The sequence below is a fragment of the Scyliorhinus torazame genome, chromosome 5 (assembly GCF_047496885.1).
Source record: "Scyliorhinus torazame isolate Kashiwa2021f chromosome 5, sScyTor2.1, whole genome shotgun sequence".
Taxonomy (NCBI): domain Eukaryota; kingdom Metazoa; phylum Chordata; class Chondrichthyes; order Carcharhiniformes; family Scyliorhinidae; genus Scyliorhinus; species Scyliorhinus torazame.
The window spans coordinates 271,960,118-271,976,216 of NC_092711.1; the positions used below are offsets into that span (position 1 = coordinate 271,960,118).

The 16,099-nt window shown below is 42.7% G+C and overlaps 1 protein-coding gene across 3 annotated transcripts in view; it reads right to left on the reverse strand.

The window, feature by feature from the left end:
• Positions 1-2,361: 2,361 nt before the first annotated feature.
• The window catches only part of LOC140421132 (heat shock factor protein 1-like), a 77,285-nt gene continuing 63,547 nt past the window's right edge, over positions 2,362-16,099 (reverse strand). For 2 of the 3 annotated variants that reach the window (XM_072505559.1, XM_072505560.1), the window contains exons 11-13: positions 15,449-15,514; positions 13,110-13,179; positions 2,362-12,058 (exon numbers count right to left, since the gene is read on the reverse strand). In XM_072505559.1, coding sequence (XP_072361660.1) covers positions 11,868-12,058; positions 13,110-13,179; positions 15,449-15,514 — 327 coding nt within the window. In that variant the 3' untranslated portion in view covers positions 2,362-11,867. Of the gene's footprint in view, positions 12,059-13,109; positions 13,194-15,448; positions 15,515-16,099 lie in introns of all 3 variants that reach the window. The other variant, XM_072505561.1, reaches the window with a different exon arrangement.

A 16,099-nucleotide genomic window follows, 5' to 3' on the forward strand; every position in this document is an offset into this window, starting at 1 on the left:
GTTTTTTGAAGAATAAAGGGATTAAGGGTTATGGTGTTCAGGCCGGAAAGTGGAGCTGAGTCCACAAACGATCAGCCATGATGTCATTGAATGGTGAAGGCTCGAGGGGCCAGGTGGCCTACTCCTGCTCCTAGTTCTTATGTTGATATTAGTGCAGTTCAGAGGTGATGTCAGGAAACACCTCTTTTCACAAACCGTCAGGGGTAGCTAGAGCTCTCGCCCTCAATCAGTTATTGTGGTTGAGGGTCAATTGAATTTTTCAAAATGGAGTTTGGGACGTTTTTGTTCAACCAAGGCAACTGAATACAGTTAAGACACAGATTAGCCATGATCGAAGGTTGACAGGCTGAATGAATGACTCCTCTACCTAACCTGGGACTACCTAATGCTCACACTAGAGGCCATTGTTCATCAAATTGGTCAGGTGGAATGGTGCAGCACTTTATACGGCAGCTTCAACCAAGTTGGCTGGGCCCTTGTGGTGACCAGGCAAGTGTCTGATTAGACTAAAAAAATCCAGGGCCTGTCCGCTAAGCAGGCACTTCCTGCCAATTTTGGGTGGATTAGTAAGAGTAACATGCAGTGCTGGATCTGCTGGATTGTAACATTCAGGTTACAATCTGACCATTTCATCAGCTTTTAAAGGACCTTGCACTTCAAACATTTGGATCATTGGAATCTGGGAAAAAGCTTGCTTAATTTATATAGACATTTTTGACTTGGAAATCTCTCAATGCCTGCTTGAATTTGCTTCGGGTCCAATTCTGGTGCAGGCTACTCCGTAATATGGGAGCTAGCTTGGCCACTGCATCGTGGTTGGAGGAAGGCAACTCCCAGATGAGGCTGTTGGCAATCCAAGGATGATTGCCAGCATCATCATGTTGCTCATAGGTCCAGACTGCACAGCAGTGCAACATAAATTAAGACTGAGTTGGTGTGTGCCAAATAATTGTGCAAATTTTTGATATAGCTTCATACTGACAAAGCAAAGCAGCAAGAGGAAGTGACTGTGTGAATTAAAGTGTGAATGTAGTTGACTGGGTAATTGAAATGTATTCCAGACGTAACTGGTTAGTCGCAGAATGATAGTTGTGCCAGTTCTGAAGGCAGTAGCGGCTGTTGGTTGCACCTGTAACCATTAGCAGGAGCTGTAGTATGTATCATGTTGTCATTGGAGGAGGGGCATGTGTCGGGGGGGGGGGGGGGGGGAAGTATTAGGAGTTCTGGGACAAAAGTGTCACGTTGCAAGCCTTCAAATCAAACAGAAAGATTTTTCTTCTTAGTCAAATTGAAGAGCTTAGTGTGCTAGTCAGTCCTGGGTGCAATGAGGCATTGATATGTTGTGCAACCTCTTGACATGCCTGCTAATTGGTTTAATTAGTCATTCATCTATCAGATGGAAGGAGGGCATCTTTCCTGATGCATTCACAGCAATATTAATAAAAATACAGAGCCCTGGAAGTTGGACTACTGTTTACAAATTGTACTTCCCACAAACCACAACTGAAAAATCACCTCCCCTTTAATAGGGCAAGCTTATTTTAAGTGCATCATGTCCACCAGACTTACTACCTAAACAAGCTGTTCATCAGCACTGCGAATAGGTGGGCAGCTTGTCAATAGAATTTAAATGAAGTTCTACCATCAAAATGATTTGGGCCTCTGGCTGATGACATTGGATCGCATTCCTGATTGTGTTCCATGCCAGCTCTTTCCTCAAGCTAAACAAAACTAATCCCACTGCCACCCTCTGTTCCCATAGATGGAGCCATTAAAGATTTGCTCTGTGAACATCAAGGGCTAGATTTTCCTGACCCCGTAGGACCCGGATGCAGAAGTCCCACTCCATTTGCAAAAGATCCAATTTTTGTCAGCAGGGCAAGATGTGATTCACGCAGGAGGGAAACATGAACTCAGCACCGTGTTCAAACAGATGCCATTTTGGCTATTGCGCCGGCCCTAACCAGCTCTGTGCAAGTCACAAGTTTATGGAATAGGTGCAAATGCTCTTGAAAGGCTCCCAAGGTCTGTTTAAGTGTCATGATCGTATTTTTTTTAAATCATGAACGTGTTTTTTTTTTTAAACCCCGACAGACCAGCAACTCTCCATTTGGAACCTATGAAGGATGGTTTCCATTTTAATTCCAGTTATTTTAAACCCTGCATGTAATAAGGGCAACTTTCACAAGGTGCTATGCTTGACCTGAGAAAATGGGAAGCTTTAGTTTGTATCGTTACCTGTCAAGTGTGCCCATAGCCTACAACGGCCCAAATAAAACATTCTTCTGCACCCTGAAATTTTTGGTTGGTTTTTTAAAAAAAAATAAAACAGGATTTCATGCACAGAAAGCCACAGTCCACTAGCATTTTACATCACATTTATTAATACACAGGCACTGTAAGAAATATACTTTATCAAACATTTTATAACATGGATTTAAATCTGTCCAGTACACATTAATTTATTAGTGTAGTGCACATAAACAGCATTAAGTGTGCAAAATTGATACATTAAACATTTCTTCAGACTTGTCTGTACAAAACCATATACCTTTTTAAAAAAACGTTCAGGAGAAAAATCCTATTTACATCTAGAATGATAAGCAGAAGATAAACTAGTCCCTATGCACTAGTGAAAAGACCACAAAATACCTTTCAAGGTATTCTATATTGTTTGAGCAAAAAGGGAATTCTTCTGATACTGATTGAAGCTTCAGTTCGGTAATTGGTTACTAACCTAACACAGAAGGGATGATTCTGTGCTATCTTTTCAGCTGGGGACTACAAGTTGCAATCTCCGCTCCACAGTAGATTTTTGTTGCCTAATTCCCACCCTTTCAATTATCACAATTTCAAGATTACGGAGATATAGATGGAAAGGACATTACATTTGCAAGAAAATATTTATTTAGTAACATAACCATTAACCAAGGTTTGGTTGATAAAGCACAAGCGGTTCATGTCAAGGGGATCCTGTTGCTCATAATAGTTTAAACTGGATAACTTACTTTTTAGCATACACAAGAGGCAATTGCAACACAACTCGCTGCATTCACCGAGCGAGCAAATCGGCACACATAAACCTTTAGCTCCATTTTAAACTCCATTTCAAGCCAAGTTCAGGTCATCATAGTAAAGACAACATAACCCAGTCTCCAAAGACTTGTCTGTAAGCTACAATTTTTATTTTTCCTAATGTATTACATTCAACAGACTGAAGGAACACACAAGATTTCCCGACATGTACTTTGGATGAGAGGCTGGAAGTACGTGGGAGGAGGGGGAGCAGAGTGGGGCAATGCTCAGTGTCAGAAGTCCACATTAAAATAAGCTGGCTTTGAAATCAAAACAATCCATGAACTCAACTAAAGCTAACAAGATAACACGCAGCACTTGATGCTCAAATAACTGCAATGGAATGCTTTCTGATGTTGGGCATTCATTCAAACCAACCAGATGGAAATCAATCGGACATGCATCAAAACAGAAATTTGGAAACCATAGAGCAGAAAGTAGATAGCAGCATATTTCGAACAGTCAACATCTTATTGTACGCGTAAAATACATAACTGAGCAGAATCACAAAACACAGCTTTTACAAGATGGCAGGTTCAGGCCAACAGAATTTCAACTTACATTAGGTGAGCGTGGTGGACAGCTGTTGGTTTAAGTAAGTTATTTTCCTTTCGTCTTCTTGCTCCCCCTAACCAGTAGCCATGAAATCAAGTAAAACTGTCTGAAATATTGACAAGAGGGAAGGATTTTTTTTTTAATTCTACCTTTATGAAATGAAAATCGCTTATTGTCACAAGTAGGCTTCAATGAAGTTACTGTGAAAAGCCCCTAGTCGCCACATTCCGGCGCCTGTTCGGGGAGGCTGGTACAGGAATTGAACCGTGCTGCTGGCCTGCCTTGGTCTGCTTTAAAAGCCAGCTATTAGCCCAGTGTGCTAATCCACTTGCAGTGATGGTAAATTATTCCAACACTGACCTACGTAAGGGGTGTTTACTTAGCAGTGCAGAGTCAATTTCATCTACTAACTAACTGTAGTTGATGAATCCATGATGTGCCTTTCATAAAGGGAAGGCAGGTGAAAGACAACTCAACTGTGGCCCTTTAAACCTCCTGGGCCTAAGTTAGACTAAGGTGGCCTTTTTGTGCCAGAGTTCCAGACATTTAAAGAACTGAGGATCACACTTTCAAGTCTGATTTTCAGGGAGTGAACTATTAGTTTTCATTTTCAGGCTAATACAGGGAAGGACCCCCACCCTGTATGGGAAATTAGAATATCCATGTGTCGGGCTCTTACTTGATGAATGTGCAGCCACATAATTCTTCCATGGGGATATGTTACTACACAAGAGACCTCAAATTTCTCCAGTTACAAAGTTGCACATCCCTGTCAATGTACTACTAATCAGTGTGTGGCAATTACCTTAATAGAATTGCTAGTTAAACATGTGGTATCAATTGTACTATAGAGTGTGCATGAAATAGACTTTAGAGGAAGAGCATCTTGTATGTAAGAGCACTGAAGTGTGTTGCAATAAACCAGCTTGAACTTAAATACCAATCTGGAGTGATTCTTCCGCCACAGTCACTTATTGGGAGGAACGTCTCTTACCAATACGGTCCCCACCATTTATTGTGGGTGCGTTTGAAATAGGAGCAGCAGTAGGACATTTGACCCCTTAAGCGTACCAGTACCCTTCCCGTACCAGCCTCCCCGAACAGGCGCTGGAATGTGGCGACCAGGGGCTTTTCACAGTAACTTCATTTGAAGCCTACTTGTGACAATAAGCGATTTTCATTTCATTTTTTCCCCCCATTTTCTAAGCCTGCTTCTCCATTCAACTAGATCCTGGCTAATCTTCTAACTCAATGCCACATTCTCTCAATTGATTTCTGTTTTGAACATACTCATAAATGACTGAGCCCCTGGGAAAGATATTTCCAAAGATTTATCATCATTAGTAACAAAATGTCTCCACATCTCAGTTCTAAATTTCCTATCCCTTATTCTGAAACTGTGCTCAGGTTCAGAACTGCCCAGCCAGGTAAAACAGCTTTCCTGAATCTACTCTGTCAAGCCCCTTTTAATAAGATCACTTCTCATTCTTCTGAACTCTAGATCATACATGCCCAAGTCTCCTTAATCTTTCCTCATATGATAGTCCCGCCATTCTATGAATCGGTCTAGTGAATCTTCAATGCACTCCCTATATGGCAAGTATATCCTTTCTTCGGCAAGGACAATACTTTTTAAAAAATAAATTTAGAGTACCCAATTCATTTTTTCCAATTAAGGGGCAATTTCATGTGGCCAATCCACCTACCTTGCACATCTTTGAGTTGTGGGGGCGAAACCCACGCACAACACTGGAAGAATGTGCAAACTCCACACCGACAGTGACCCAGAGTCGGGATGGATTCTGGGACCGCGGCGCCGTGAGACAGCAGTGCTAACCACCGTGCTGCCCTCAGGAGGCCAATGCTGTACACAATACTGCCGGTGATTTCTCCACTACATAAAATGTATGATAAAATGATAAATGCTCTGGTGACTGACAAAATCTATTTTTGCTTGGAATGAGTATCTACAGATAAAATGATGGATCTCAAGACACACCAAGTGGAGAATTTTGATTTTTCAAGCACAGTGGCAAAGTGGTTGGTTGGCACTGCTGCTCACGGGGTCAGGGACCCGGGTTCGATTCCAACCTAGTCGGCGTGGAGTTTGCACGTTCTCCCCGTATCCACGTGGGTTTCCTCCCACAGTCCAAAGATGTGCAGGCTTGGCCATGTTAAATTGCCCCTTAGTGTCCAAAGATGTGCAGATTAGGTGGGGTTACGGGAGTAAGACAGGTGAGTGGCCCTAGATAGGGTGCTCTTTTGGTGGGTTGATGCAGACTAACGGGCCAAATGACCTCCTTCTGCACTGTAGCGATTCTGTCCGAGGTTTATTCGCAGCATTGGCAATGTGACAGGCCTGAAAGAAAGGAATTGCATTCCTAGATGATTTTTCACCATGTTTTGTTCTCTTCAACAATTTGTTTCCACTTATGCATGTCAGTTCACACTGTTTCAAAGTTGTTTTTAAGTAGTTTTTGTATCGTTTTTGTTAACCATAAAACCATTTCCCAGTTGACAATGCACCATAAAAAGATCTTCAGGATTTGCTCATCAGACAGCACATGACAAGAGCATTCAAGCTTGGTATGGTAGCTCTTTTTAAAACCTTTGGTGTCGGGGATCTTGTCTCATCACATTTGTCTCATGCAGCTGGAATTAAAGTGTTTCCATTTCTTAATGTAGAGTGTATTCATTTACCAAAGTTTCACAGGCACAAGGTAGAGTTGACAGACCAGCTGCCCAGAAGACATGGAGCTTGGTCTGCAGGCTGATCTTCTTGTCCCAGAGGCACTCATGGAGTTTGTCAAAAGCTAAACTGGCTTTGGAAACTCTACAGAATGTTTCGGTATCAATACGGACTTCTTTCGGCAGATTGCTACCCACGGAGGTAAATCTAGCCACACCCAGAATCATATGACCACCATATGATGGAGTCTAATCCTCGCCAGAGGATGGTTGGAAGAATGCCACCGTCCTTTTACAGCTCCTAGCTATGCCAAATTGCAGGTGGCCTGGCGTGAGGAGGTTCATGATTGTTTGCAAATCAGTCTGCCGGGTTGCGGAGGAGAAATCAGCCACCTCTACAAATTAATAAAAACTCTTCCGGCATCTCTAAGGTTTTAGTCTCCTAAGGTTGAAAAGCTGTCCATTAGCCTCAAATCAGTTTATTGAATGCCACAAGAAGCATAGCTGCAAACAAGATGCTGCAAGGACACATCCTAGCATGACCCCATTTGTAATAGGGAAGTAGGTAGAATTTGCCCCATCTTCCTTCCTTCAAGCAATGTTTGACCATTTCCATTAATTTTGTTTAGACACCCAAACTTGGAGAGAATTTTCCAGGGACCATCTCTATTGATGGTGTTATTTACCTGACAAAGGCATTCAAAAACATCGTAAGAGGGTTACGTTTTGCTCTCCACCTTTGTTTACAGCTATCTAGTTGTTACGATCATATCAGTCCTTACCACAGTGATGCTCTGGTAGGATTTTCTTTAGCAATGCACAATACAGGGCAAAAACAAGATGCTTGAAGACCCAATTTTGGCTGAAGTCGGCAGAATCCTTTAAATGGCTATGTACACACTGAATTGTCCGAGACAGTTGATGTGTTTAATGCATTACAAGTGCACTGCCAGTAGAAAAGACAGTTGCCCATGATTTAAGCATGGACGCTTTAAGAAATGGGACATCATCATTTGATTTGGGAAGACTATACAACACACAGCTTGATGATGTTCATGCTGCTGCTCTTTGAGCCTGTTCCCAGGTGCTGAATAAAGGATCCGTCATCTAGCACAGTAGGAAACTACTGCTGCCACACAAAACCACCAGACAAGTCAGTGTTTGGTTCTCGAGTTAAGCTAAGAAATAATAATGTACAAGAATGTTCTTCAGGCTTTCTGAAGATGGTCACTATTCAACGGCTCCTGCTGGAAACATACCAGAGTACTACCTAACATGCCCAAAGTTTATTCAAGAATGTTTAAAATTGTTTGGGAGGGGAGGAGAAAATTGACAAATTTTTAAAAAGATGAATTTAAAAACTCCACAATCAAAAGAGACATATCGAACGAGTTGGTCATTTAGCAGTGCAAGGCAACAAATGCTGGCCTAGCCAGCGACACCCATGTCCTATAAACACATTTTTTAAAAATACCTCCAACCTGGTCCACACCATTCAACGAGATTAAGGCAAATCTGCAATACCCATCTGTGCCATATCCCTTAAAAAATCTATCAACCTCTACTCAAGCATCAATTGCCATTTAAGGATGAGTTCCAAACTCATACCACCAATTATGTGAAGAAGCATTTCCTAACTTCACTCCTGAAAGATCTGGGTCGCATTATTTTCCAGTTTCATACTACTGTACTATGCCAGCAGGAAAACTTGTTTTATCTATCAAACCTATTCCTTTTAATAGCTTAAAACCTAGACCGAAATCACAGCAACCCTTCAAATTCCTGACAATGTATGCCTAGTTTGTGGAATATCGCTTCATAATTTTACCCTTGGAGTCCAGGTATCATTCTGGTAAACTTGATTCCACTTCATCCAATGCCAATATATAATTCCCAAGAGTACCCAGAAATTCTCAGTGCTGCAGGTGTGGTCTAATCAGGGTTTTGTATAGATGAAGCATGACTCCTATCCCATTGTATGTAATTCTCTAGATGTAAAGGCTCGCATTCCATTCGCACAGTGGCAACAGTGTGCACAATCTTCAAGATCCAATGCAGCAACTCACCAAGGTTCTTTCAACAGCAATTTCCAAACTTGCGACTGATACCTCCGAGAAGGGAAACGGCAACAGATAGATGGGAACACCACCACCTGCAAGTTCCCCTCCAAGCCACATTCCATCCTGACTTGGAACTATATCACTGTTCCTTCACTGCCGCTGGATCAAAATCTTGGAATTCCCTCCCTAATGGCACTATAGGTGTACCTACACCACATGGACTGCAGCAGTTCAAGAAGGCAGCTTGCCCATCATCTCAAGGGAAATTAGGGATGGGCAATAAACACTGGCCAACAAATAAAAAAAGACTTTTGGATTATTTTCTGCACCTATTCGCAGCATTTTAATGATCTATGTACCTTGACATCCAAAGTCCTTTTGGACCTCCACTGTCTCTAGGTTTTGATAAAGTGTGAGGTCTGAGTACTCAGTAATACAGAACCAAAAGACAACAAGAATGGCCACTCAATTCTTAGAAATTTGGGATTTAGTTTCGGAAAAAAGTCCCAGTCCATCCAGCCTCTCCTTATAACTCAAACCATCAAGTCCTGGGAGCATCCCAGTAAATCTTTTCTGCACTCTTTCTAGTTTAATTATATCAGTTCTATAATAGGGTGACCAGAAACGTACACAGTATTCCAAGTGTGGCCTTCAACAAGACGTCCCAACTCCTGTATTCAATGTTCTGACCAATGAAACCAAGCATGCCGATTGCCTTCTTCACCACCCTGTCCACCTGTGACTCCACGTTCAAGGAGCTACGAACCTGTATTCCTAGATCTCTTTGTTCTATAACTCTCCCAACACCCTACCATTAACTGAGTAGGTCCTGCCCCGATTTGATCTACCAAAATGCATCACCTCACATTTATCTAAATTAAACTCCCACCTGCCATTCATCGTGCCTTGTCAAAGGCCTTACTAAAGACAATGTAGATAACGTCGACTGCACGGCCCTCATCTACCTTCTTGGGTACCCTTTCAAAAGGTGAATTGCACATTCTGAATTCTCCCTCCGTATACCTGAACAGGCACCGTAGTGTGGCGACTAGGGGATTTTCAGAATAACTTCATTGAAGTGTTAATGTAAGCCTACTTGTGACACTAATAAAGATTATATTATTAGTTTGGTCTTAACACTTGCACGAATTAGAATTCAAGATGGGGAGATGAAATTCCAGGCTGGGACTGTAACATGATTTGTGGGCAGAATGATTAAGAGAGAAAGGTAAAAAGTGAGATCTGGGATAACAAAAGGCGGAAGAAATATAAACCTATTTGAAACACACGAGCTGGACCTCGAAATATAGGATTTAAACAAACGATTACAGGAATCTAAAGTAAAAAAAGTGATAATCTGAGATATTGACAGACCTGCTGGCTATTTGTCAGACTATACACGGTCTGATATTGATGGACTCCCTGGATTATTTGCTCCTATTTTATTCACAATTCCAAAGGATTCATCCTGTTTATGGCAGATTATGTTCCTTTAATAGAAACAAATATTAAGAGGCACCTTACTATGATACAATGAGGAAATAAAGTCAAAAAGTAGTAAGAATGAAAAGCTTTTTGGAAAAAGCTCAATAAATGTTCGATTGGGAACAGAATTGTAGATGGCACACACGAGTATAGGTTCCTATATTTATTTAACACGTGGATAATCAGAGCCAAGCAATAGTGGCGAGATGGAGTTCTTTAAGCCCAATTTCAAGTTTAGTCAGCGGGCACTCTCAACAAAGCGAGTCATTGTTTGGACTGCACCATAGCTGCAGCCTGGATGGTCTTGGCAACATCACTAATGTCGGGTTGCTGCACAGAAGCCTTGGCCAGTCTGGAGATGGTTGAGAAGGGCCCACGGTCACCACAGGAGATCAAAGCCAGATTGACAAGCAGTGGGGTTGTGGATCTTTTCTCCTGCCATGGGTCCTCAGTTGTTACTCCTCGACGTGGTGCGTTTAGCCATATGGAGTGGCGAGGGGGAAGGTGTACGGTTAGTGGGTTGAGGAGATCATTAGAAGAAAGGTAGGCTTGGGTTGGAGTAGACTTTCTCCAGTAGTCTTGCCTTTTTCAATTATTCTCCTGTTGTGTGGGGTGAGAAATGTTGTTCAGGACTAGGAGTCATGTTGGTCGAAGAGTACCTGTGGTGATGCACATTGTTAAGTTGCACATCGATATGTTTGGTGTGGGCAAATTGTACCATATAGGTGTTCAGTATTCTGCAGTTGAATATGTGGTGACAAGCACAGAAATCCTTACGGTCTTGGCCTGTGATCCTCATGAGGTACTGGCCAGCACGGAGATGGTTGTTGCGGGTTTTCGTTTTTTCTGTAGTCTTGATAGAGATGCTGTCTGTACGCATGGGTTCTATCAAGAGTAATGGATAAACAGGGTGGGGACCAGGAAGTGGATTACTGTGCACTGAGCTAACCTGCAGAAATCCAGATAATAATCACATTTCAATCTGGCAGAAAGCAAAGTTCCAGGCTGTTTGGGATCACGGATGATAGCACGGTCATGCTGCAAAGTAGAGTTTTTGCAAGTTTTCAATGCTGATGGACCATGAAATTTGATAAAATTGGTTTTCTTTTCATTCTTGGGATGTGGGCTTCGCTGGCTGGGCCAGCATTTTTTGCCCATCCTTAATATCTCTTGAACGGAGTGGCTTGCTAAGGCATCTCAGTGAGTGGCAGTTAAGAGTCAACCGCAAACCTATGTGGGTCTGAAGTCACATGTAGGGCAGATCAGGTAAGGAGGGCAGATATCCTTGTCTGAAGGACATTAGTGAACCAGGTGGGGTTTTTTTCAAAACGACAATCGGCCATGGTTTCATGGTCAATATTTGACTTTTAATTCCTGATTTTTTTTACTGAATGAACATTTCACCATCTGCCATGGTGGGATTCGAACCTGGGACTCCAGAGCATTACCCTGGGTCTCTGGATTACTAGTCCAGTAACAATTCCACTATGCCACCGCCTCCTCTAAACACACTCACTAACTCATACATCACACAATGTGCGCTAACAACAGCAAATATGGCATCCACTCAAAAGCAGCAACCTCAATTGAAAGGACACCACATTTAATAGCCAGTAACGTTCTAGCTAACATAGTGCCTACCTTCTTCCCAAAACCTCAACAATTCTCCACTGAATCATCATTGTACTTCATTGCAGAAGGGCAATCAACGAGAGCTGAAGGTTAATTAAAGTACTTTGAGGAAGGAGGTGTTTACAGAAATTGGCTGCTTCTTAACCTAATGAAGTACTGCCTATTTACTTACATACTGTGAGGTTACATCAAAAAGAAAAAAAATGTAAGGTCACTTTTAGGCTATTGGTTTGTAAATAACTTTGCTTACTCAAGGGCCGGAAAGCGTTACAATGCTAAACTCATTAAGCCCAAGCTAAAGAACACACTGCCTAGATTGTTGTTGCTCATTGCAATGGTTTGCACACTTGTTAGTGAACGGTTAGCTGCCATTTAGCTGCAGGTCAGCTTGGATCTTTGGTTTAAAGTGTCATTGTCGAAAATTGAGATGTCACTGGGGAAAAAGGTATCACTGGCCTCTTCTGCCAGTTCCAACAAGGTTGGTAACATATCTGTCTCATCTTCCCCCTTCACATCCTCCTTTGTTACAGGCAGATTGTTGCAATCCCTCCTTTCAACTTCACCTAAAAAGAGAAAGCAAAAGAATAGTTCATAGAAACATGTATTGATGATGTCTACTTAACCAGATATACACAACATATTTATTACACTGCCAACTCCTGAGAAACAAACAAATGATGCTAGTGGGCCCAAGCACTTCCCAATGTTCCAGCCCAAACCCAGCTGGGCTTTTCCTATTTACTCAGTTTAGAATACTGCAATTCCAATAAAATAATTCTTTGTAGTGGGGTACTGCAAACAGGCTAACAGGACCTACAAGCCCGGATCAGAAACTGCCAAATGAGGCCCTGGTTTGAATTGATGCTGGCCATCTGCCAGAGCACTCAAGTCAATACAAACTCATTATTGCTATTTTGGACTTTTGTGATTACCCACTCACGTTTACTCAAAATAACAAGACCATGCCATGAATTATGTTACGGACTTCCAGACACAGGTGATTAACTTTGTAGCAGGACAAACAAAGAGGTCGGCAGACTCCATAATGGGCTGATAGCTGGTCAGAAAAGAGTGTGTTTAGGAGGACAATGGATTTTGACTGAATAGCCCTGGCTGGACAGGAGTATCATGTTTATTCCCATTAGCGAGTTTAAATCTGAATGGGACAATAGAACCTAGGCCAGGTATGGGCATATACCCATGACTCAGTGCTAGCAGAATGGTATAAAAGAACATCGGAACAGATCTTCAGTGATAACCTGGAAGTCCCCCAGGCACAACCATCACAAGAAGGGACCCTGGGTTTTGAAGCCCAGAGAAAATATCCACATTGAATGATCGTAGCCTGGCCCGTCTCCTTCACTAAGTGTGGGTAATACCTAGAGCTCAGCTGTGAGTCCCAGTCATATTTTGTGTGAGTGAGAGAATTGTGAATAAAATTGGATTAAACCGTGAACCTGTGTTTTGTCCTTTGTTCATCTCGCAAATAATGGCTCCTGGGTGAAATGTATTAGTAATAAACTGGTCAAAGTCTCTGATAATTTACAGACAACACTATATTTTGTTAGAATATTTAGTCAGAGATTTACTGCAAAATAACCAAGAGCAGCTGACCTTGTTCAGTCTGTAATCCCGTGTAATCTCGTTCCTCTTGAGGAATTCTGCATTTTTGTCCATTTGCCTTCTGGAAGAACAAATCTAGTGAACGGTTACAACCCAAAATCTTCTGATGAGAAACGGTATGCAGCAAATAATCAATTCCAAAACTCTGATCAACAGCAAGCTCAACGCTGTAGAACGGTTTCTCCCCACGGATCCTGGAGGCACTGACTTGCTGAATGCCAGCTCTCCAGTAAGTGGTTTACAGTTAAATATGACACCAGGCAGTGAGTGCCGAGAGACTTTGATACATCAAATGATTCATTCAGTTTCCACCCAACAACTCACCCCCAGTAGATTACAATCAGGAATTAAGGCCATTATTTCCACCCCTAATCCAGGAATGCCTAGGCCAATTGCAGCAGTTCTTTAGCTCAGAAAAAAAAAATGTACCGACCAGAGCTTTTGAGTCCACAGGTTTTTAATTGGCACTTTCCATCTGGAATTACCACTTTCAGATGACATGCTTTTAAAGAAGTACAACACCCTATAATGCTCCTCACTGGTAATACCATCAGGAGGCAAAATGCAACAGGAAGGAGAATGGAGAATAACATTTCTCAAGAAGGGCAAGGGGTGTTCAAATTGGACAGCCCCGAAAACAGGCACAGGGACTCAATTAACCTGTACCCTTTGATTGTGCGGCACACACAGAATGCCAATTTAATGCTGCCTATGCATTTCCAAAATGTGTGAGTGTAGTCAGCACTCCCTATGCATCAGAAGGGTGGCCAACCCTGTGATGCCCAACATTACATAAGGTCAGCCTGTACCACTTAAGGGAGAGATGTATTGTGGCTGCTGGTTGGGCCAAGATCATTCTGAATATTGTGCTGTGGAAAATGTAACAGTGGCTGACCATGAGAGTGGATTCCCAAGGTTTTTGAGCGCTGCATTGGAGGTGTTAGTGAAAGTGGGAGATCATAGAATTTACAGTGCAGAAGGAGGCCATTCGGCCCATCGAGTCTGCACCGGCTCTTGGAAAGAGCACCCTATCCAAGGTCAACACCTCCACCCTATCCCCATAACCCAGTAATCCCATCCAACACTAAGGGTAATTTTGGACAATAAGGGCAATTTATCATGGCCAATCCACCTAACCTGCACATCTTTGGACTGTGGGAGGAAACCAGAGCACCCGGAGGAAACCCACGCACACACTGGGAGGACGTGCAGACTCCGCACAGACAGCGACCCAAGCCGGAATCGAACCTGGGACCCTGGAGCTATGAAACAATTGTGCTATCCACAATGCTACCGTGATGCCCTAATGTCCTCTATCCACAGAGGAGCTGGAGGCCCTCCAGACCACATGCTCAGATGGCAGTGGGAACTAGTAGTGGTGGAAGGTCAATGCTAGCAGTGCAACTTTGAAGACCTGAGCGCAATTCAGGAAGAAGTTTAATAATCTCTCAAGCTGTCGAGGTCAGGAGTGCATCTTCAAATCATGCCCTACCAACTGCACCACTGGGGTGGGAAGGAGTTTTATGCCATTTAACAGATTAAAGATTTAAGATTAAGCGAGGGCCTAGGCTGAAGTGGGATCTTCAACAGAAGCGCTGATGTCAAAATCACTATACTCACGTAATGATTGCATGCTCTGCATGCTGCTTGCTGCGAAATATATACAAACCCCTTTATAAATAGGTCTTTACAAATATAACTTGCAACCCACCTTCCAGTAGAAATACGCACATGTGCTGCACACACCATTTTGGTAGTTTATAAGGTCCCATGGCACCCACAACTGGCCTAATTTCACCCCAAGGTGTCTCTCAAACTAGGAATCAGTCACTCAAAAGAAAAACGAGATGATGTTCATGCAACAGAAATGCACAAGGACGTAACTATTCAGAGATACTCTGTGAATACACAGCAAACCTGGTCATCATGGAGTTCTGATAAAAGGTCACTGACCTAAACCTCAACTGTTTCTCTCTCCACAGATGGAAATTAACCTGCCGAGTATTTCCAAGATTTTCAGTTTTTATTTCTGGTGTTCATTTTCCCCAATGTCCCTGCTCTGGGGCTGGTTTAGCACAGGGCTAAAGAGCTGACTTTTAAAGCAGTCCAGCAGCACGGTTCAATTCACATACCAGCCTCCCCGAACAGGCGCCGGAATGTGGCGACGAGGAGATTTTCACAGTAACTTCATTTGAAGCCTACTTGTGACAATAAGCGATTTTCATTTCATTTCATTAACTGCCAATAACAATCTGCTTCCTCCCATCTCTCTGAAACCAGTTGGCAGAAATGCTAGCTGCTTAAAATATCATTTGCCATGGTCCAAGTACCTTGCTGGTGTCCAGTCCTACTTCAGGATATGACGTTACTAATCCTTCAGTTGAGGGGTTGAAGAGCTAGGAGAAAAAAAAGTAATCAGAGGTGTATCTGATTTATTAAAGACATAGTCAGCTCTCACTAATGCCTCCTGTGCTCGTCTCAAATGTGAAAGACCGCATAACTAGATTGCGGCAGTCTTGTGCATTCTGCAGGCTATCCTGAACTGAATGTGGCTACTTGATTAGTCCAGATCAGGTTATCTAAGATGCGGTTACATCTGGGGCAGGATTCCCTGATCCCCCAGCCACATGTTTCTCGGCAGCGTGCTGTTCACTGGCGACAGGATTCTCTACTCCCGCCGCTTGCCAATGGGATTTCCAATTGAAGCCACCCCACGCCGCCGGGAAACCCACGAGCAGGAGTGCTTGGTCGGCGAGAACAGAATCCCAACGGCTAGAAAACTCCAGCTATGAGCACAAAAATGACAAGATAATTTTGCAGAGAAGTTAGGCTCTTTTTTTCCATGAAATGAGGCAAAAAAAGAGTGCAATGATTCCTCAAATTCCCAGTGATGAAAGTTGCTTTATGCAACAAATTGGAAGGTTTGCTGAACTTTTAAAATACTCATGTGGCCTGAAATTATCAATCAACCCAACCCCATC